The sequence below is a fragment of the Pectinophora gossypiella genome, chromosome 14 (assembly GCF_024362695.1).
Source record: "Pectinophora gossypiella chromosome 14, ilPecGoss1.1, whole genome shotgun sequence".
Lineage (NCBI taxonomy): Eukaryota > Metazoa > Arthropoda > Insecta > Lepidoptera > Gelechiidae > Pectinophora > Pectinophora gossypiella.
In genome coordinates, this window is record NC_065417.1 from 6,989,032 (window position 1) to 7,011,730 (window position 22,699).

Genomic DNA, 22,699 nt, shown 5'->3' on the forward strand with positions numbered 1-22,699 from the left:
ATAATAAGTATGAACGTAGTAAGTAAATTACAGCTTTTCCTCTTTTATTATAAGCAATAATGTGATGGATTAACGCAAATATTTAAATGAACTACCTACTTGTATACCTGTAAAAATATTAAAAATATTTCTGTTAAACTTTTAATGCGATCTTCACGTTCACTTCTAACGTCACCATACAGTTAGTTCAATGGCCTATTCACAATATTTGAAGCAGTTTATAATCATTATTAAAGTTTTATGATTGTTACTTAAGGTACTTACTCCATAATATATAGATACTTGCTACAATTAATTTGTTTCTTTATCTTAAGCACAAAGCATCCCAAGTTTTTGACACGGAAAAATTAAAAAAAAAGAAGTTGTACACTGGTATTGTACAGAGCATGATTGTTTTGAATAAGCCAGGGCGGGCGGCGGCGTGGGCAGCACAAAGCAACCGCCCTTTGTTCTCACCGCTCGCCGCCGCCACCGCCGCGCGATCAATATCCGCTGACGAACTGACGAACACTTATCGCGACATAAGCCTACTAATTAACCCCACGAGTGTCTCACACTGTATTACCCCTGCTCAATGAATAGGAACATAATTAAGCCGCGATTCGATTGAAAGCTTTGGGCGATTATGTGACCATCCACGCGGAACGCCGCCTATTGTCTGTACGTTCGAGTGCCACGACGGAACAGATAAGTAGAGCTCACTATTAGCGCCTTCATTTTGTCGTGTTACAGGCTACAGCTGCATTAAGTAGGTATATGGTATAAGTATTTACTTGTAAGCTTTATTAAGCATGTAGGAAAGTGAGTAGAAAGTAAGAGAGAATACTATGGAAAGATAATGAATGGGGATTTAGTTGTTTGTGGTATGATTTAATGAATAGGATGATGGTTAATGAATAGGATGGAAGGATGTTTTTTAAAAATATTAAATGTTTTTCTATTATTAGATTGGGGTCGGAATGTAAGGGGCATTTGTATTTTGGAAAAAGGATAAAATAAAGGATTCAAAATAAGTAATTAAATATGCCTTTTAATTCTATATATCCCACATACATATAATAGAATAATACTTATACTGACTGTGTTCTGTACCCATGAAAATATTTTTTGAAAGAGATGTTAATAAGTATGTAAGCACAGAAACAGGAAGACTATTATCAAGCATTAACCTTGCTTCCTGGGGTTGCCTCATAACTTTTTTTTATTGTATGTATTCACCCAAATATAAAATAACACAAATAACGTTTTAATACCTAGTCATAAATAGAGAGTAATACTTTTTCTACCTTTTTCCCGCATTTGGATTTTGTAAATAAAGTAACGGTAAACGTAAATGCTATACTTGTATAGTAAATACAAGAAAATAAAATCTGTTTGTAAGCATGTTATTGTGAGAGGTTCGAGGGGAGGGAGAAGGGGCTGGAACGCGGCCAAATGTGGAAGAGGCCATGTGTGTCCCGACATTTAATTCTCATGCTCGGGATGGATTTAATTCCAAGCTAAATGTGCACATTCCTGTTTGTTTGTTCTGAGACTTCTGGATATAAAAAAGATTTGCTCGGGTAAGAATATACCTACAAGACCTACACCGATTCACATAGTCGGTTCATATGAGTCGGACAAAATTAGAAGTTATCAGTTCTAAGGTTGAGTTTGAATAATCATTTCAGTTACGTTTTATTTACCTGTTTCCTATAAAGTATGTGAATTCTAAGTATGCTTTAAATGTATGCTTTAATGAGAACAATATATCTGAGTCAGAAGATGGATAATAAAGTTTGGAGGCGCCAAAAGGCAATGTCGGTTGTTTGTGGCAACTGTACGTAGACGATTTGTCTGAGACAAATCCTTCAGGTCACGGCTGCTCTGTTGGCCGTTCGCCAGCCTGCCTTACTTGCGTAGACCTCACCAAATAACGATAAAGACAAATGCTTAAGTTAATACCAATTCGAAACTAAATGCCATTCAAAATACTGGTAAGTACCAACAATAACAGCTTTGGTTTTGTGTTTAGAGTTCTCTAAGTCTTGAATGAAAAGACAAATACATACATATAGTTAGGTATTATAATGTAGACTTTACTTCGAGATTTTCGCCCGCAACTTCACGTAGACTTTGGTTTCGTTGCGATACGTACTCTACGTCTCTGGACTTTTGGATTCTAGATCCAAATTCGATCCAGTCGTTTAGTATGCGCTGTTATATTTCACGGCTATACAGCTTTCCATTATCATTTCTTCGTGTCAATCTATGAATAGAAACACCTCCACCACCTCTGTGGAGCAGCGTGGTGGAAGTACGTATGCTCTAATAACCCCTCAGGAGGCCTGTGCCTAGCAGTGGAACTTGTATGGGCTGTATACGTTATATTCAATTGAAGGTGTATAGTATTAGTATGCTTAGGTTAATTTCCAACCCTCGATTCATGTTAAACCTTTTAGCGACGGAGCTTCGTGGTTATGGTAAAAAAGTATCTTGTATCTAGGTAGTGTAGGATAGATATAAATTTAGTTTATAAACTATTTTAGTACTTAAATACTGATATATTATCTAGCACAACACGATAAGGTATATTTTTATTACAAACACTCATAATTTATCTTAGAATGCCAACCCCTAATGCTGAGTCTCTGTAAATCTTAGAGATAAATAGTAAAGTAAGAATTTCACAATTGTCCCAGGACCTTATATTGGAAAGTCCATATATATTATATATCTACACTTCGTGGTAATCTACGTAATAAATAATTGTATTTAAGTAAATCGATCACGTGGCTTACAATCAAATTACTTACAAGCAAACTAAATTAAAACGTGGGCACTTTCTATTATTCCATGGGGTAGTAATCGTAAATAATCAATAATAGACAGCCAGGTACGTCGTAAGACGTTGGATCAATATTGGAATAGGTACATTGCCCCAAGTTGCACGCCAGTCAATATCTCTTACATTATGTATGTCGCGCCCAGCCTTCACCGTTCACTAATCTAAGGGGTTCAGCTCAATCAACGGGAAACGTGCTACGGAACCTTTCAGACCCTTACATAAATACTTACTTACATATTTTCATATGTACAATGATCCAAAATAATTAGATCTCGTTCTTGGAGGCCGTGTAAATTTTTTGTATGTCAATCGATATCTTATCTAAGTCGTTGATGTCTTTTTAAGGGCATTTAGTATTCCCAAAATTAGAACCAGGATATTTATATTTTTGTACCATCTAAAGAGTTAATTCAATGTATTTCATAATGTTAATCTTTTGTTTGGACGCAAACGGTTAGTAATTACAAATCGATATTTCAGTAATAGATCTCTAAAATGATAAACGTTACTAAGTCAAAAACATGAAATATGTTCAGTGAAAGACGATTTGATATCATCAAATATTCAGTCACGGAAATCGTTTTTATTTCGACTAAAATTTGATGAATTGTACTTATGTATAGCGACGGGTAGAGACAGTAGTGTGTCGTCGGTGTATGAGCTGTACTGTCACGCAACTGTCATACAAACAACGGGAGCACAGGCGGAGGTACCTATTTGCTTAGTGGTGTTTGTAGACCGGCGTGCCAACTAAGCTCTGCCTCGCCTCACTGAGCTGTCTAATGCTTCCGACTTTCCACTTCATCGATAATTCTTTTATAACTTTTTTTTTCTTAATTCCTTATTTTCTTTGTTTCGTAATCTTTACGTCAGAAAAGTAGCACAAAACACTCAGCGACTTACCTACCATAAATATAATAAACAGTTCGACGATTGGTAGATCTTCAACTATGTAACTTTGTATTTTCTCACTTGAGTTTTACCTATTTTAAACTATTTTTCAAGCAAGTTTTTAACTCAGAAATATAGTGCAAAGGTGCGTCCGCAAGTCAGTTAGCAACAAAGCTTTTACGTGAACTTTCATTTGGCAAACGCTGCGGGGTGAATAACAACATTCGAAAAATAATCCAAGAGAATAAGCTCTAACTCTGAATCGGCAGCGATCTAAAGTTATTGCATTTCTGTTATAGCTATTCTAAAATCTCTGTCAATGAAAACGAATGTTCTACCGAAAACTGTTTTGGGCGCTTTCGAGAGTGTCATTGTGTGTGACACAGTATTCTTAAAATAATCTTCAAAGTGAATAGCGAAATTGTTCCACCTACCTATTGCCAAACGGTGCTGGGCTGCTGAATGTCGAAGTTGCGAAAATGGGTCACTGGATGTCATGCACTTACACAAATCGATGCAAACACACGAGTTTGGGATTTTCTTAATGTGATCAATACATATCTCTAAAGTTGTCTTCAACTTACATTTATATATCACAGTATATCACCAAAAAGTAAATTCCTACTCTCGCGTTCTCGTGTAATCTAAAACACGTTGATCATCATAGGGTACAGAATATTTATTGCTTTAAAATTATGAATGAAAGTGATGTTTACCTCCCCGCGTGACCTTGAGGAGGATGGTACGTCGAGGAGGGATATCTCGGCTATCGATTCTGGAGCCACGTGTTCCCGTCCGAGGAGCGTGTGACCAGCTCTCCTGGCGAGTCCAGGGTGGTGGTGGGTTACGGGTGCTTCGGGGGTTTCGAATGGGTCGGTCGAGTGTGTCGATTGTAGGGAGTGTGTGTCGGAGGAGGCGAGTCGCGCGGTGCCGCGCGTCGTCCGGGACTATGGAGCCCGCGATCGAAGCGAGGGTCGTGCCGGCGAGCGCGGAGGGCGCGGCGAGCGAGCGTGGCGCGCGCGCGTTCTGCTCGAGACTGTGGACTGCGCGCTGCCGCTATTTGCGCCCGCCGCCGGCCGCGCCCCGCGTCCCGCCCGCCCAGAGCTTTCTCTGCGCAACGCAAACAATAAAAGCTTCTTTCTTTCAGTTACCTTCTATAATGCTTAGAAGTTTCAGGTATCGTTATACTGACCTATTACTCTAAATATAACGTCATTTGTTTAAATTAGTGACATACATTTGAACGCGGTAATCGCAACGGATTCTAAGCCTTCAGCAAAATCCTCTGCCGGGTGACAATTTAGGGCATGTATCAGCTTTTGGTTTCGAACCCCTCTGTGCTACACTGTATGTAAACCTCGGTTCTGTCTATTGACAAATGTCCATTAACATCATCAAAGGGTCGTTAGGCCCAATCGGGACCTTTGGAGATGGTTTAAAGACGGTGCTAGAGCCAAAACATCTTCAGCAACTCGAAGTACTGTGATGGTGGAAGTATATGGAAATAATATTTTCTTTAAGTAATAAGTAGATACCGTGATGTGTGTTGATGGCTACTTATTTTAAAATGTATCGTCGTGTTTTTTGTATTTTTTGGAAGACGTCGCACGCTTTTGTTGACATCATTTTTTGTAAATTTGCCTCGAACCATATTCACTATTTGGCCAGACATGTGGGAAACACAGGGCTCTCACCTGGTATAATAAATTTAAAACACACATTTTTTTAGTATACTAAGCCGAGCTTCGAGCCCAACTGGGCACCCGTTTGTCCGGCCAAGTTGTTATGGTAAATACCATATGCGACAAATCTAAGTCACGTGTATTTTAGGATGTTTTTCATATTCATTGGACTGAGTGATTCATTCATTCATTTGATATTTTATTTATTTTATTTTCTTCGGAAAACCAACAGCAAAAGAAAGAATAGATTATGTTATTTATAACTATACAATTAGTTTTCGCTTTTAACAACGTAATATAATATAAGTAGGTATATGAAAACAGCAAACTCGCCAAAAAAATTCACGCCCCATCACTTGGAATCCGCTTAAACTACTCAAAAATCTACAGCCCAGCTGGTGCCTAATTTCTTTACTTAGGTCTAATATTAAACAGATCCAAATCTGTATCACGTATTCGTGTGACTATCAAACTCTTCAAGGTTTTCTACTACTTTCTGCGAGAAAACTTTGACTCTTATATGGTGTTTTAAACCGACCGTATTTTGCTTAAGAAAACCAAGCATTTGAGCAGTTTTTTTAACTGTATTGTGAAGATATTTTTATACAGAGTGTTAGTGATACCGTAACGAAAGCTTTGAGAGATGATTCAAAAATAATTCTGAGTTGATATCAAGTGAAATTTTCCGTCGCAAAAGTATGGAACTGAAAATAATTAAACATACATAACATAAATAAATAGCCTATATACGTCCTACTGCTGGGTACAGGCCGCCCCTCAATCAACCGGAGAGTGTATGGAGCATACTCCACCACGCTGCTCCACTGCGGCTTGGCGGAGGTATTTTTTACGACTAATAGCCGGGAAACACGGTTTAACGTGCCCTCCGAAGCACAGAATCAACTTATTTTTTAGACAATCAGGTGATTCAAGCCTGTAAAATCTTTACCAAACATAGGATAGTCTCACAAAGTGATTCCGACAATGTCCCCGTTGGAAATCGAACACAGACCTCCAGATCGTGAGCCTAAAGCTCTAACCACGAGACCACGGAGGCCACGAGGGTCTGAAAATAATTAAAAAAAATACGCTAAAATTTTCATAAATTCTCCGACAGTGGAATGATTCAGCTCATTATTCTGTGTTAATATCAAATAAAGTTTTTCATCGCATAAGAATAAAAATTTAAAATAATTTAAAAAATATATCATGATTTTTGCAACGGAATATTCCACTTGATATTAACTCAGAATCATGAGCTGAATCATTAGTATTTGTTATGATGTCACTAATATCCTGTATATGTATATTTCAGTTGGCTTCCTTAACGCCAAACTCGTTGATACATAGTACTCGTTGTACTATTTGTTCGAGCATGATATTATATTGCAAATTGGAAGCGACGATGGTGAATGTCGGTGTACGGACAAACCAAAGTTGGTTTTTGTTGCACCGTCAATTGTAAAAAAAATGTATTAAGTACTGTACTTATTTTTAATAAATAAATAAATAATAGTAACATAATATTTTATAAGCTCACGATTATATCCCAACTGGTGTAGTCAGAAGTACATCCATCGCAAGATAAACTAGGTACCCACACTTCACCGAGCATTCTATACATAGTAACAAGTGGCTTTTTCTTTCTACACTTACTACTGTAATATGGAAACATTTTTTTAATATTGAGAATCATACAATTCAACTTCTGTATGAGAAAAGCATCGCCATTTCTTCTACTGAGTGGTGACTTGTGAGGTAGGTTATTACCAACCTCAGCAACCCTGATTTCAGGCTTATTATTGAGCCGCCAAAGGCCCATGGCTCATGCAACGAGTAGTACGTATCTACATCAGTAAATTGTAACTGAACTAACAGCATAACTTGAAAACATAAGAGAATTCAGATAGGTCAATAGTTTTGTTTAACATCATGATCGTCGGATTAAAGATTTGAGACCCTAGGTGTTCTATAAAATAGGTAATTTAAAAGTGAAAGTGGTGCATCAGGATCCGTGATCTCTGCCTACCCTAACGTGAAATGAGCGTGATCTTATATAGTTCCAACTAGTTTTGCCTGCATGCAAACGTAACATTCATGACCAACAAAATGAATCACTAATGTGAGCGACCTATCCACATAAAATGTAACTGACTATTCTGCAAAATAACTACCCAAATTAAAAAAAAATAATAATAACCTCCTTCTTTGAAATAGGTTAAAAATATCCGGTCTGTACTCTTTACATTATATTCAGAACGTTCCCTCCCAGCTGTCGATATGACAATGACAGTGACAATCTGCCAAACATGCGGCGGCTTCAAATTGTCAACATCTTTGTTTGCGGCGGCGGTTGGTTTTTTTTATCGGTAAATTTGCGAATTCGTATTGATATGGTTTCAACGAATTTATATTTGATCTAAGCTATTGATTATTAGTGAAATTATATTATACAGTTGCAGCAAAGCTCTTCGTGTAACTAATTAAAAATGGCAAGATGGAAATTAAGTCGGATAACGTATGGCAAAGAGGAGTATACATTCGTGGATGGCGAGGAAGTAACTCTGGGCAGAAGCATCTCCAACACCATTTCTCTCACGAGTATTGTAGTATCTAGAAACCACTGTGTATTAAATGTGCAAGCTAATAAAGTTCTTATCACAGACTTAAAGGTACATAAAGAAAACAACCTTGATGGGATACATTTCCTACAGATTTACACACATACATAATTTAAAATATTGTTGTTTTTCCAATGTTTCATTTTTATACAAGATACTTAGCTCTCAACATACATGCTAGCTCAAGGGAGCATCCCCTCATCCAAAGAAATAATATCTATCACAGTTTTCCAACAGTGTCAATTTTATGTCAATTCTAACAATACCTTATATTTTTTTGTCTCCATTACCATGTAAACAACTGTTTACTTGAATTTCAGAGCTCAAATGGTATATATGTGGGTTTAAAAAAAATTGCACCAAATACACCTTATACCCTAGAAGAAAACAATGTAATTGGTATAGGTTGGACTGAAGGAGCTGCAATTGCAAACATCAAAGACCAGGAAAAGTATATGTTCAAGTTGACTAGAGATCGGTCTATAACAAGCAGAATTAAATTCCAAAGTGATGATGAATTTTGTGATATTAAAGCTGAGGTTGCAGCTTTAACAGAATCTAGTAAACTATCACCAAGAGTTCAATCTCCAGTACTTAGTATAAAACCCCCAGTAAAACGAAGACTTGATACTACAGGTACAAATACTGTTAACAAGGCTGCTAAAAAGGAGAATATTGAACTGGAAGATGACATTATCCGCATCTTCTCAGACAGTGACAGTGAAACAGTTTCAAAGCCAGAAACTACAATTAAAAGACCAAAATTAGAAACAATCAGTGAAGATATTCCAACAACAATTAAAGAAGAACCTTTGAAGACTGAAAAAGAAGATTTAGAATATGATGCATTTAAAGTAAAGCAAGAATACTTGGTTTATGATGATGAGGCAATACAAATTGATAGTGATAGTGATGGAGATGATGAATCTGTACAGTGGTTAATGAGACTCTCACAAAGTTCTCCAGGAAAACCATTTATGAAGGTAGCTTGTGAAAGCAATAATGAAAATGAAGAGAGTTCTTACAGTCAAATGGATGATTTTGAGGGAAATGTTGAAGAAGATTTTATTGATGATTTAATATCCATACCACCTGCACCACCAACAAATGTTGAACTCCAAATTACAGCAAGCAAAATAGATAATAAATCGGAAGATAAAATGAATGATGATGAAGACTATGATCTAGTAGATGACTTAATAAGACTAGACTGCCCAGCTGTGGCACAACCATCTGTATCGGGCTTGGACAATTGCATGAATAGAGATGTTGTAGATGGAAGTAGTGAGAATAAAAATCTATCGATAGGCCTGGAACCAAATTCATTGATCGAACCAGAACTAAGCGACAAAGCTAAAAGAACTCAAATGATAGAACCTCTTAATCAAATGCCTAAAACTAGATCTAGTATTTCAGTGTCAGAAAGTAAGTAAAATTATAACATTAAATACTTATTCCCTAAGCACTTTTACATTATCATATTTTATTATATTTTTTTAGGTAAACACAAAACATCTAAGCACAAAAGAGATAAAAAGAGCAAGAAGCAATCACCTCCCAGGAGACAAATATCTAATTCACAAAAAGAAGAACGTAAAAAGAAACTAAAAGAAATAGCCACAAAAGAAAAAGAACATACTAATTTAAATAAAGACTTGAGCAACACTACTAAAGATAAAGTTATGGTGAATGCCAAAGTCACCAGTTCAAACAGAGGAGCATTTTTAACAGATGTTGTTCAAGGTGTGGTAAAGCCAATGAAAAGAAAAGAAAGCCCAAAGAAGACTACTAAAGGCAAAGAAACTATTCCTAATGGTGTTCCAGAAAATAAAATCCCTGAACCTACAGAAGACATTGAAAATAAGAAGAAATCGAAATCTGAGGAGAAAAGATCATCTAAACGCAAGGAAAAAGATGTTTCAAAAGAGTCAAAAACAAAATCAACAGACAAATCCCAAAAACCTTCAAGTTCATCAGAATCAAGAGTACCACTTAAAAGTTTGAAACCTTTATCAGAGAGTGAAGAATCTTTTTCAGGCAAACCATTTTCCAAGGTGGAACCCATGCCACCTAAAAAGGAAAAAAAGAAAGTTCGATTTTCAGACGCGCCGCCGGAAGTACACGTATTCCAAATTGAAGAAGGAAATAACATGAAGAAAACTAGTTTAGTTAAGACTTCTTTGGTTGACATTCGACAAACACCTATATTTTCGTTAGAAAAGATCACTTTAATGAAAATCCTGCGGTGGAATCCGCATTGGCTACAAGAGCAAATTAATAATAATGAACCACCACCGATCCTGGGTCACAATAGTCCACCCATGACAATTTTCCACTCATTTACCAACCACAGTCAATATGTACAGTTAGTATGATTATAAATATTATGTTTCTTCCTTTAAAGCATTTATGTCACTGACATGTGAGATTAAATTTATACTTTCTATACAGGTTGGTGGGAGATCTGCTTCTAATGGAGATCTGGGAATGTTTGACTCAAGGCTACATGAGGATACGTGGTCAAACAAATGGCATACAAATGCGAATCGCTTCTCTGCCGCCAGTACCTACGAACGACCGCTGCTTCGAGTTATTTAGTCTTAGTGTTAATGGTGATTATTTATAAACACTGCAAAAAACAGGCACTTTATATTTTTTTCTCTGTTTATTTGAATATTATAAGAAAGAGGTGTTAATAACTTAATGATTGGTTTTGGTTTATAGCATTTTATTTTGAAAGATTCTAACATGATCCAAATTTAAAATTACCAACGCAAACTAAAGATTGAAGATTAGTAAATCTGCGATGGCGCGATTATGAACTTTTAGCTGCAGCTAATATTTTTTTTTTTGGGTAATTAGACCAATTATTAGTTTATATTACCACTTATTTATATTACTTTCTTTTTTACCACTGTGATATGGCATAGTAGTCATCAGTTTTAGAATCACCTTAGTTTTCGTTTGTTTTTATTTGTTAATTTGGAATATAAGCTATCTTGCCAGAATCTTTCAAAATGACTAGCTGTTATTACAGCTATACATCGGCAAGTAATAAATCCTCTTTCATATATACAGAAAAATCTAGTGTCCGTTTTTTAGCAATAGAGCAGAAATAATAAAAAATAAGCTTCGCTCTAATGCTGTTTCTGTGAAACTACTTAGAATTTACATAAACTGCCTATATACGTCCCACTGCTGGGCACAGGCCTCCCCTCAATCAACCGGAGGGGGTATGGAGCATACTCCACCACGCTGCTCCACTGCGGGTTGGTGGAGGTGTTTTTACGGCTAATAGCCGGGACCAACGGCTTAACGTGCCCTCCGAAGCACGGAATCATCTTACTTTTTCGGACAATCAGGTGATTCAAGCCTGAAAAGTCCTTACCAAACAAAGGACAGTCTCACAAAGTGATTTCGACAATGTCCCCATCGGGAATACTACTTAGAATTTAAAATAATATTTTATTATTGCATATTTTTTCAGTTTCTGTACCAAATAATGAAGTGAGGAGTGTTCCGCGAATGGGAGAAGTACTGCTTGTTTCATTTGGCCCAGAAAGTGCTAGAAATCAAAGGTTTTTCTTTGTGCACAATGTTCGATGTCTTCCTTCACCTCCAAGTAAGTTTACACATACATAAACAGAGACACTGGAATTTCAAAGAAAGTAAAGAAGGAAGTAACGTTCGTTTGTACATGTCATATACTTATGTCTTTGTGCAATAAAGAATGATTGATTGAAGTAAGTTTTAAGTATCCAAATAAATTTAATAAGTTATTGATACCCCTTTACTAGCTGAATGCCCCCCTAGCAACCTACTAAATATGAGATTATGACCACAGTAAAAGTTTTAAAGACTTTTATTATTTTTAGATAACAGAAATTCGTTCTTCTGCATATCTCTGCATGCTTGTTACACGGATAAGATGAGGTCACTGAAGGCTGGGGAGCTGATGATTGGTATGAGCCTGGCGTACATTCAGAAGGAGTTGATGCTATTCCAAGCTATGGAACACCTGGCTGGATCGCCGCTCAGTGAAGCCATTTTGCGCCCAGAGTCGCGCCACTTTGTGAAGAATAATCCAGACCTCATAGGCAAGATGCCTTCTCAAGTGAGTTGTTATAACTTCTGTTCATTTTCCCAATCCAAAGCCTCTCATTTATCGAATACTCCCGTCTTGTAGTGATGCTAATATTAATATCACATAGCTTCAGTTTTTATTACCAGCAATTAGATTAAATATAGTTGTCTGACAAATATCTCGATTTTTTACAGCTTTTCATTGACTCATTTTCAACGGCCTCTGTGGTCCAGTGGTTGAGCGTTAGGCTTACGATTCAGAGAACCGGGTTCGATTCCCGGTGGTGACTTGCCACAAAAATCACTTTGTGATCCCTAGTTTGGTTAGGGCATTGCAGACTGCTTACTTGATTGTCCGAATGTAAGATGATTCGTGATTCGTAGGGAACGTTAAAGGATTGGTCCTGGCTGTATGTAGTCGTTACATGAGTCATGTAACCGACATCATCACGTATGATGTGATGTGAGTTTATGTATGTATATATGTGGCATTTGGCGGCGCAATAGATGTACTCATTCTGGTTATAGTACAATGTTTTAAATTATTTTTGCGATGCTCGTTATTTGTATGTTAAATTATACGAAAAATATACATTTATTGGACAAATAACAAACACATCTTTCTTATGAATAAAACACCTCCTCCAATGCGTCACATCGAGGTAAGGTGCCGAACAGGCTAGCAGCATTGCCCCTCTGAATCGCCGGACTTAATCTTTGACAAAAATAACTACCAGCCCTTGCATCCCCTAAGGATAATAAGGAGGATTATTTGTATGTTATTTTTGTATTATATTTGTTTGCACTTTCAGTGGATAAAGACTCTGAACGCGAGTCAGCAGACGGCCGTGCTGAGCTCGGTGTCCGCCGCGCTGGGTGACCGGCCCTGCATCCAGATGGTGCAAGGACCACCAGGGACAGGTAATAATGAATTATAGTGCACTATACTATACGCAATATACGTTAGGAACGATCCGGTTCATAGCGCCACCAAAGGGGGGAAGGTTCCTCGGAGGAACCAGTCCTCCGTACGCCGCCTAAGCGAACGCGCTTACGTTCGCGTACCAAACAGCGTACTAAGATATCAAATCAAATATCCTTTATTGCACACAAATAAAACATACAAACATTTAGCAACAGTACAAATGGGCGGCCTTATTCCTCTAAAGCAATTTCTCCCATATTCAACTATCCCAACTCCTCTTATTGTTATTTTGTTTGTATACTCTTTAATGCTTTTTTCTAAAGGAAATTTACATATAGTTTATCGTTAGATAAAGCATAGGCGAGCTTATCCCTAATTGGGATTTCTTCCTTTCTAACCTTGGACAGCCTGAAAGAAACTCAGTGAGCAGGTGTTATCACGCAATAAATGAGTGTAAACTATGAATTACAAGTAAACTAAATGTATACTTATTACTAATATTACTAAACACGTACATAGACTTCTTATCATTAATTACATAAATAAGTGTATTACTATACATATTGGCCCCGATTCCTGCAGACACCACCTAATTTTATTTTAGGTTATATCCGTCATTTTCGTATCCGTCGAAAAGGAAAGGGACGGATGATTCACAGCTCTTAATTTTAGGAAGAATGAGTAAATTAATGTGTCGGGTTATTGACTGACGTAAAATTTTTAGACGGTTGGTTTAGATTTGTGCTTAAAATTGACGTGTGTTCCATAAATTTTATGCTTGTCGATTACCCGTCCCTTTCCTTTTCGGCGGATAAGAAAAGGACAGATATAACTTAAAATAAAATTAGATGGTATTTACAGGAATTAGCACCATTATATATATATATTTATATAGTAAGTCAATGTTCCAGAAAATAATTCCTCAATAGAGCTTTAAAGGCACCAGTTGAGGGTGCCTGCCGCACAGTGTCAGGCAGCAAATTCAAGCTACGAGCAGCCATGACCGCAAACGATTTGTCATACGACCTGGAGCTACGTGATGGAACGTGGAGATCCAGCTCATTTCGTGGCCACAGCCGAGCATCAGCCACCACACGAATCTTATTTATCTGTGTTTACCTATTATAGTTATTAACTTTACCTCGCAGGGAAATCGAGCGTTATCTGTGCAATGGTGATGTCATATTTCTTTGACCATCAAGGCAGGAAGCAACAGAACAGAGGCAAGATTCTCATTTGCGCGACAAGCAACGCGGCAGTCGACGAGCTGGTCTGCCGGTTGCTTAATGTCAGGCAAAACCTTCCTAAAGGTTCGTTGACTACATTTACTATACAGATATATAAAAGCTTACACCTATAAGTGCCAATCATACGTCATGAAAATAATTTATATCGAAAAGGCAAAGCCACAAATCGCATGGAGAAGTACTATTGGTATTTGTGTACTGTAAGAACTCATCCTGTAATTGGATAAATTATGAAATTTTGATTACCAAATAAAAACAGATCTAACGAAAACTAACGAAAATCATTTTCTTTTTTCTTATTAACTTATTTATGAATTTTAATCAAACCAAACGTAATAATAAGTCCGACATTTTATCACGTTTTCCTATGACGTCACAATGTGCTTTTTCATACAAATTCCATAGTAATTTCGTGTTTTGACGTTTAGTAAAAAGTAACTGATTTGACTAGTTGGAAACTAGCCTATTCCGTAAACAACCCGTCCACGGGAGAGAGATGATAAACAGCATGGAATATTTAAAGTACTACATGTCAATATTCCGTCTGGGAATCACAATATAGATGGAGCGCGATTTTTGTTAAATTCCAAATTATATCTTAAACAAATTACGTATTAAAGGATGATTAGGTCGGTAGCACTTTGGTCGCGCTTGCATACGAATTCGACTCGTGCGTACACGTACAGTCATAAGCGATATCATGTACCCACTTTAGAACCCTGTCGCACTATCATATTTGACATTTAATGAGACTTAAGGTTTAATTTGTCAAAAAAAATTATGTGACATGGTTTCAAAGTGTATACATGTCAGTACTCGTGACCGTACAAAGACTGATCTACTATAAAACTCGCATCCCTTATACGCGCTCCTATAGTTGATAAGAAAATACCCACGCCTGTAGCTGCATATAATTGCACGTCTGCCCCTTGCATGCATGCAAGTGCTACTTTCATGGATGGATGGATTGGGGTGATTATTCCTACGTGTTTGTACATGTACGAACATGTCGGATTCGTATGTAATGTGTCCAAAGTACGATCGGATTGGATAAATTGCGTTATCTGCTTAGCGGAGCGGTTCCGCATGGTGCGCGTGGGCCGGCCCGAAGCGATGCATCCACGTGCGCATGACATCAGCTCGCAACAACTCGCACAACGTGACGCTGCCGCCAGGCAAAATGCTGAGCCCACACACCCCGGACTTAGTGAAGAGGTATTCTTAACATATATATTACTATTTAAAATGTAAACCATTTATTATTTGACATACATTTTTTCATTTCCGGTTTAAAATTTGTAATTTTTATGCTAAATATTTGTATGACCTTACTTTAACGACGGTTAAAGGCCTCAACTTATCGACATTTTTGTGCTGCTTCTGTGGTGACCTCAGAAACGGCAATACGTCTCCACCAGTGATGCGCCGTTTCCGGGAATGTACCCAAAGTGGGAATGTTCCCATTGTAAAAACTCTTTAATTGTAAGGTAAGGCCATTGGGTGCTTTTCTTTTTCAAATTGTCCTTTCTTGTACTCTAGTTTTATGAGCCTAAAGGGTAATAAAGCTCTTTTACACAAATTTTACGCTTTTTACTGCGGGGACGTTCCCAAAGTGGGAATATTCCCGGGAACGGCACATCACTGGTTCATCCTTTCGGCCTGAAGTCCTAACGAATAATATGAAGGTGTCCAAGTCCAGCTTTCTCGTTATACATTAAACCATTGTTCTTAGGAAATAGATTGTATTTATTACAGATATCTCACTTAGAGGCGAAGATAAACATGTGGAAGACTCAGGAGCAGGATACGAAGGACCCGACGCGCAAGGCGTACTGCAACTCACGCGTCTCGCAGCTAGTCAGCAGGATAGCCCTGGTAATATGACTTGCTTTGTTGTGCACAGTCATGAGCAATATCATGTACCCACTTCAGAACCCTGTCGCACTAACATATTTGACATTTAATGAGACTTACGGTTTAATTTGTCAAAAAAGTTAATGTGACATGGTTTCAAAGTGTATACATATTAGTACTCGTGACCGTACATAATATTCACGTCGCGCCGTAATCTATATTGCGGGAGGCCAAACAAAAAGCGTCTGTACTAACTTGTAGCCACTTTTAGTCATCATTATAATACAGGGTGTTAGTGACATCGTAACGAAAGCTTTGGGGGATAATTCAGACCATGATTCTGAGTTGATATCAAGTGGAATTTTCCGTCGCAAAAGTATAGAACAGAAAATAATTTTAAAAAAACATGAATTTACCGACAGGAAATGCCACTTGATATCAACTCAGAATTATGGTCTGAACCATCTCGCTCAGTATTCGTTATAGTGTCACTAACACCCTGTATGTATTATATTTAACCTTGTAAGGCTCGCATTTCTAGACACAATAGTTAAAAAATGGAGTTTCATTTTTAAAAGGCATCCGGGCCTTATGAATTATTATAGTGAAGAATCCTCACTATTCTCGTCAGTTGCGGGTAACAGAAAAATCTGATGTTAATTAAGCGGCTATTATGAACCATCTTGATTACTCTTATCTCGCTCGCACTTATTATAATGGAGCGCAACAGATGTCTATACTTTGCTAGTCGTTTTTACATCCCAATTATTATTGCCGTTTATGACCCGACCTCTAACTATGTGTGCATAACAGTCGCCAGGGTCGTGCATAGATCACTCGCAGTAGTTATAAATTAATAATTAATGAGCATGAATTTGAATATCGTTACTGAAGTCCTGTGGTTCACCGGCTTGCTCTCAATCGGGGAGCGCCGGTTCGAAGTCCGGTACCGGACTTGTACCTGTGAGTTATTAATTTACCTTAAGTGCAGTTTTCACTAAAACAGCTGGCTCGATCAATATAGTCACCACCTAGGCTTATCACCTAACATGTTGGTCAAACAGAAAGGTCCGTGAGGTGTGGATACTAAGTTGATCTTGCGATGGATGTCTGACTACCCCAATTGGGATATAGTCGTGAGCTTATGTTATGAATATCGTCAGTTGCGCGGCGGCGGCGGTGGTGGTGGCGGCGAGGTGATGCGCGCGGAGCAGCTGGTGGCGGCGGAGCGGCGCATCATCGAGGGCGCCGACATCGTCGTCACCACGCTGGCCAGCGCGCACAACCACAAGATGCGCGGGTAACGTCACATATATACTACTCCCTGGGAGCTTAAGCTGGATCCACGCAGGATATTTTATTTTTGTCTGCCATACGCAATAATAATAATAAAAAAATCTACATCAAAAGCCCATCGGTGTTGGTCGTTTAGACCAAAATGTAAGATATAAAATCCTGCATATGTCCAGTACCTAAGAATTTTCAGGAGAGCCACCTTTAAGAAAATTAATCCACATCAAACAAGCTTTCAAAATGAGGTGGTGGTTGTAAAGGTAAAAAAATGCATCTTCCTTTAATTAAAAGACTTAACTACTTATCTTTAAGAATGCGACTTGATCTATTTATACGAGAATCAAAAGCAGCAAACACAAGGTTCATTGTCACGGCACGAGGAGCTAGATCAGCAGTTTTCCGAAATCGATGATTTTTACAAATATGTGGAACATGATACACCAAATAGATTACATCTACGCCGTGTACAATGTGGTTATTCATCAGCAGTTTCTTTGCGTCAGTTGACTTGCGTAACTTTCGTGTGTGTTTTATTTTTTCTATCAGCACGATAAATACCATTTTCCCAATTATATTTTTATTGAATGATGAATTTATGAGGCTTTAATGTTGTATTAATGTTGGGACAGATTACGGCGCCGCATCGCGCTGTGCATAGTGGACGAGGCGGGGCAGGCCATCGAACCGGAGACGCTGATCCCGCTGACGTTGGACGTGACCAAGCTCACACTCATCGGGGACCCGCAGCAGCTGCCTGGGTTCATCTGTTCGCAGGTCTGCTTCATAACGGCACATTTATTTATAACTAAATACGGAGCATACTTCATACATAAAGCCGAGAATGCGAGATAAGCGGGGACGCCCCGGCGGACGCAAGATATCGTACCAAACCGAAAACTAAACTCACTCTAGTGCATCAAGCTTAGATTCTTTCAATAAAAATACATTTGAAATTGTATGTAACATCCCTTTTTTAAACCCACAGCGCGCAAAGAAGCATGGGCTAGGCGAAAGCCTGTTCTCCCGTCTGACGTCATGCGCCGAGCAATGGCCGGAAGGCTCGCCCGTGGTGTTGCTGAACCAGCAGTATCGAATGCAAGCGGACATCGCAGACTACCCCAACCGCGCCTTCTACGGTGGACAGATACTCTCCGTGCCGCCGCTGCGACCCGACATCGACATACCGCCCTACTCTATCGTAGGGATATCCAGCGGAGATAAAGGACAAGGTATGCTTGCAATGGATTTTTACTAGGATGGTGTACAAAGATCTATTTTTTGGAAAAATTATGGTGAGAAAATAACAAGCAAAAAATGAAGGCCGCTTAACGAGATGGAGTACCGATTGGTGAACGTCAATGCGGTGTACAGTTCAAAATATACGCCAATATTATGAGCAAGGTGTCTTTTGATAAGGTTGCATAGCTGGGCACACTAATAAACGAAGTTAGTATTTCAAGGGACTCACTTCTAATAATTTTCCACAAGTCCTTCATTACGCGTTCATTATATACTTACTATTTGTAAAAAGAATACCCCGCGAAAAACAGATTCTGACAAGTACCTACTTCTTATTACTCACGTTTTAATCCAGAGAAGCCTACTAAAATACTTACGCACTTACCAACAGATCATATGCCCTTGGGTACATGTAACTAACATTTTTAGTGCCTATCCTATGATGCTCGAGTACAAATGCCGTTGGAAGCAAAACTAAAATAAGACTCGTCACAAAAATAAAAAAAATATATTTGCAGTTGAAATGTCGGTCAATGCGGTAATTGGCGATCTTGGTGAGTTGTATTCGATGATTTGGTAGACGTTAGCCGTTTTGGTTATGGGTTATGGTGTGAGTGATGGACAAATCATTGAATGGGCAAAATCTAACACCCAAAGGTCTGCGCAGACGACGACGCGGGGCGGGCCGAATGATTTCACTGCCAACGATAGAACAAAGGGAATCGTATACTGTCAAAAAGACCGCGCTATTTATTACTTTGCGGTGAAAAAGACCGACTCACCTGGTCGTCTGCGCCGCCACTTCAGCTTCAGCCACTTCAGCGACTTGAAAACGATTAAAATAAATCGAAGTTCGGCGTTTGGTATCGGGTAATTTCCGATTTTCATTGCAATAAATGATAATATTAATGTCGTTCTTATTGGTATTTGCCTGTGTGTCGATTTATCAGGTTTTTGTTCCGCCCTAACATTCCCACTCAATTTTTACCCACTTTGCGGTTGAATTTTGAAAAAATCTTTATAGGGGCCTACGTCATACAGCGTAACTTATTTCCGATCCGAATTTTAGGTTTCCATATAAAGGTATTTATGGTTTTATGGTAAGGTAGTTAAAATATACTGAGTATTTGAAAGTACGAAATAGAAAGAAGAGAGGTCCAAACAACGTCACTTTTCATTTCGTTCAATATTTTCCAGGGGCGTCCGGAGCAAACGAAATGGAAGCGTGGGGCGTGTCGCGCGTCGTAATAGCACTCAGCTGCGTACTACGCCCACACAACCTGAGCCTTGCCGTAATCACGCCATACAACGCGCACAAAGAACTTATCAAGAAGAACCTCCGCTGTTTGCAAGATCCGTAAGTCCTACACTATTGGTAAAAGGTGTTATACACTGAATCTTAAATGGTCAAATTATTCACCCGATGACTGGTGGCGCGGCGCGGTTTCGTCCAAACTCTCTTCCAGCTCCGGAACATTCCCAATAACGCCTGTTTGTCTTTAAAGGCTGCGCCGTGTCAAATTAAACAGTTTCCACCAAAGCTCAGAACAGAGAGGAGGCAGGTTATGTGCGGACTTGAGCAATCACGACATGCGAGAAAGTGAGAAAGAAGACGTTCTGTCACTTTCTCCCGGCGGTTACTGGTCGTTTCCTGCACATTGCTGCAGACGCTTCAGTGGAAACAATTGATGTCGTTCCAGGTCGGAGACGCAGATCGAGGTGAACACGGTGGACAGCTTCCAAGGGCAAGAGCGGGACGTAGTGGTGGTCTCACTGGCCCGCAGCGCCGGGGTGGGCTTCCTCACCGACACGGGCCGCATGAACGTCATGCTCACGCGGGCGCGACATGCGCTGCTCGTCTGCCTCAACCCGCACGCTATGATCGTAAGTAGTACCATCTAGACAGAGAAATCGACAGGCATGTTCTTTCTCTCTGTCTCTTTTCAATTGAAGTAGCATTATAGAAAGACACAAAGAGTTAAAGAGAAATCCGAAGTATTTTTTGTCCTTTCGGTGTTGCTGGCTTAGGCTTCAGTCTACTACAATTATGAAATTTTAGTGTCAAAGGTTGTTGTTACCCAGCAAGGGTTGTCATGTGATTTTATGCTTTGTGAAAATTACAGGTTTAATACATTAAAATTGAGTTTTTCGCATTATAATTTTGCAATAACAATAAATTGTAGTGCTGCTTTTGATGGTCATCGGAAAGGTCAGGTGTAGGCATAGGTATAGTCACAAGTCATAAAATAAAATAAACGACAGCCATTTCTAATATTCTTGCAACAGAACTAGTGGGAGTAAAGCAATATGATAAATGGCATAGTGTGAGTGACACTAACGGTATCTCCATGAACAATATTTTACAATGTTTTGTTTTATGAGGTTGGTAATCCACCTCACAACCCACACGATAAGATATTTTGTTATGTAGACACACACACAACACATATTGTCAATTTGTATGTCGTGTTTTGGATGAATTACAAGATTTTGTAACTTAGAATGTCTTGAATCTTAAACAATTTTTTCCTTCGCAGAAAAATTATCAATGGCGTACGCTGGTTGAAGATGCACAGAGAAGGAATCTTTATAGAGTCCTACCCAACAAGATGTGCCAAGTGGCAGCCACGGAACAAACCCCGCCTGCTGAAGTTTTAAAATACATCTCATACCAAAAACCACTAACCGCAAGAAACAAATACAAATGATACCAAAAACTACGTGAAGCGAACCATACTCGACTACGTTGCCCTATATTATGGTCCTGTAATGAATTGTCGTATTTGTTAACATTATGATCTCTTAGTATGTGACATTTGGCTATCCTCACTGAGGATAAACAGAAGCTCAAATTTAGGCGGCAGCACTGTTGAGTGTTCCTAAATTTTGACAGTTCTCCATACTGTCCAGCTAAAACTCGTAATAAATTGCTATGAAATGTGGAGCAACATGGAATGTACCCCGTCTGACGGATGAATTACGAAAAAGAAAAGCTATCAGTTGAAAAAAGGCAGTTTTGATTGAAAATAAGTTTTTGTAAGTTTTCTTCTTTCCGATCTTTAGGGAATAGATATAATCACGGAGTAGAAGAAAGAGATTGGAAGGGCAAAGTGAGCGGGAAACGCGCGCCATACAAGTATGAGCAAATATTCATTCTTCAAATTTGCACTCCACTCGTCCGCAAACGTAGTTGTAGTTTTAGTGATTATTGCTATTTACTGAATATCGATACTATACTGTTTATTGACTATTGTTGATTGTCAATTTAAGTAGTAAAACATTCCTTGCGAAGTACGTAGAAAGGCCCAATTTATGTTTTTTTTAGGTTTGACCACTCGCCTTCGTTCGCGATTAATAAGAGTATATAAGTGTTAATCATAATGTCAGTACCTTAGGACAGTTAAGGTCAGTATAAATAATAAAATACTACGTATAACATACGTAACTCTCTGGTCCGCACCAATTCGTAACGGGCGCCGACCTTACCCCGCTGGGTTTTACTTTAGTCTGAAATGGCCGTAAACCGCTAAAGAGTAGGTAGTAGGGGGGCGGTCTGTCTGTCTCGCTCACACTTGCGTTATGCGGCACACGGTATGATTGGGATTTTTGTATGGAGTGTCTGGGGTGTTAGTACTTAGAACCCTCAAAAAGGATCCATGATTATGCTATTTAAAACTAACCATGATAATATTTGTGATGTAGCTTTGCGGGACTATATAGCCGCTAGCCGGCTGCGTACTAATCAGCGAGCTGTAACTATCCGGACACAAGTAACCAGGATCTTATACAGTAATCTGCTCGCTCATGATTATCTTTTTTATAATTATTGCTTTACGTTTACAACAACAGTTCGCTAATGAGTGCCAGGCAGAAATGCGCTTACTATTTTCTGTATAGCTATTGTAAATAATAGTGTATTTTTATAACCAATAAACGTATTTTTTTGGACATCAGAATTTTTTAGTTAAAATTACACCCACCTAAAACTTATCCTCATATTTTCTCCTGTATGTTGTCCCGATAAGCACTTCATGCCA

The 22,699-nt window shown here is 38.6% G+C and overlaps 2 protein-coding genes across 8 annotated transcripts in view; one reads left to right on the forward strand and one right to left on the reverse strand.

Moving 5' to 3' along the window:
- LOC126372294 (potassium voltage-gated channel protein Shab) overlaps positions 1-4,754 on the reverse strand; it is a 64,953-nt gene extending 60,199 nt beyond the window's left edge. For 4 of the 5 annotated variants that reach the window (XM_050017981.1, XM_050017980.1, XM_050017982.1 and 1 more), the window contains exon 1: positions 4,435-4,754. The gene's annotated coding sequence lies outside the window, so the exon portion shown is untranslated. Of the gene's footprint in view, positions 1-4,152 lie in introns of all 5 variants that reach the window. The other variant, XM_050017979.1, reaches the window with a different exon arrangement.
- Positions 4,755-7,715: 2,961 nt separating this feature from the next.
- Positions 7,716-22,610, forward strand: LOC126372288 (uncharacterized). Of its 3 annotated transcripts, XM_050017962.1 has the most exons (18): positions 7,716-7,769; positions 7,857-8,072; positions 8,342-9,446; positions 9,522-10,386; positions 10,473-10,633; positions 11,509-11,643; positions 11,897-12,135; positions 12,917-13,025; positions 14,178-14,339; positions 15,349-15,491; positions 16,032-16,151; positions 17,294-17,430; positions 18,053-18,197; positions 18,409-18,652; positions 19,181-19,216; positions 19,860-20,019; positions 20,363-20,546; positions 21,200-22,610. In XM_050017962.1, exons 2-18 carry the CDS (start codon positions 7,890-7,892, stop codon positions 21,368-21,370), a joined length of 4,299 nt encoding a protein of 1,432 aa, XP_049873919.1. In that variant the 5' UTR covers positions 7,716-7,769; positions 7,857-7,889; the 3' UTR covers positions 21,371-22,610. The 3 variants fall into 3 exon arrangements, with proteins under 3 accessions (XP_049873919.1, XP_049873918.1, XP_049873921.1); XM_050017961.1 differs by lacking the exon at positions 7,716-7,769 and having other exon boundaries at positions 7,783-8,072; XM_050017964.1 differs by lacking the exons at positions 7,716-7,769; positions 19,181-19,216 and having other exon boundaries at positions 7,784-8,072.
- The last annotated feature ends 89 nt before the right edge of the window (positions 22,611-22,699 follow it).

What these genes read in the sequence shown, in the direction of transcription:
- LOC126372288 (XM_050017962.1), top strand. Translation starts at nt 7,890, where the DNA reads ATGGCAAGATGGAAATTAAGTCGGATAACGTATGGCAAAGAGGAGTAT. An exon ending in TAGTATTTCAGTGTCAGAAA is followed by an intron (nt 9,447 to 9,521) that starts GTAAGTAAAATT and finishes ATATTTTTTTAG; the next exon opens with GTAAACACAAAACATCTAAG. An exon ending in ACCCCGGACTTAGTGAAGAG is followed by an intron (nt 15,492 to 16,031) that starts GTATTCTTAACA and finishes TATTTATTACAG; the next exon opens with ATATCTCACTTAGAGGCGAA.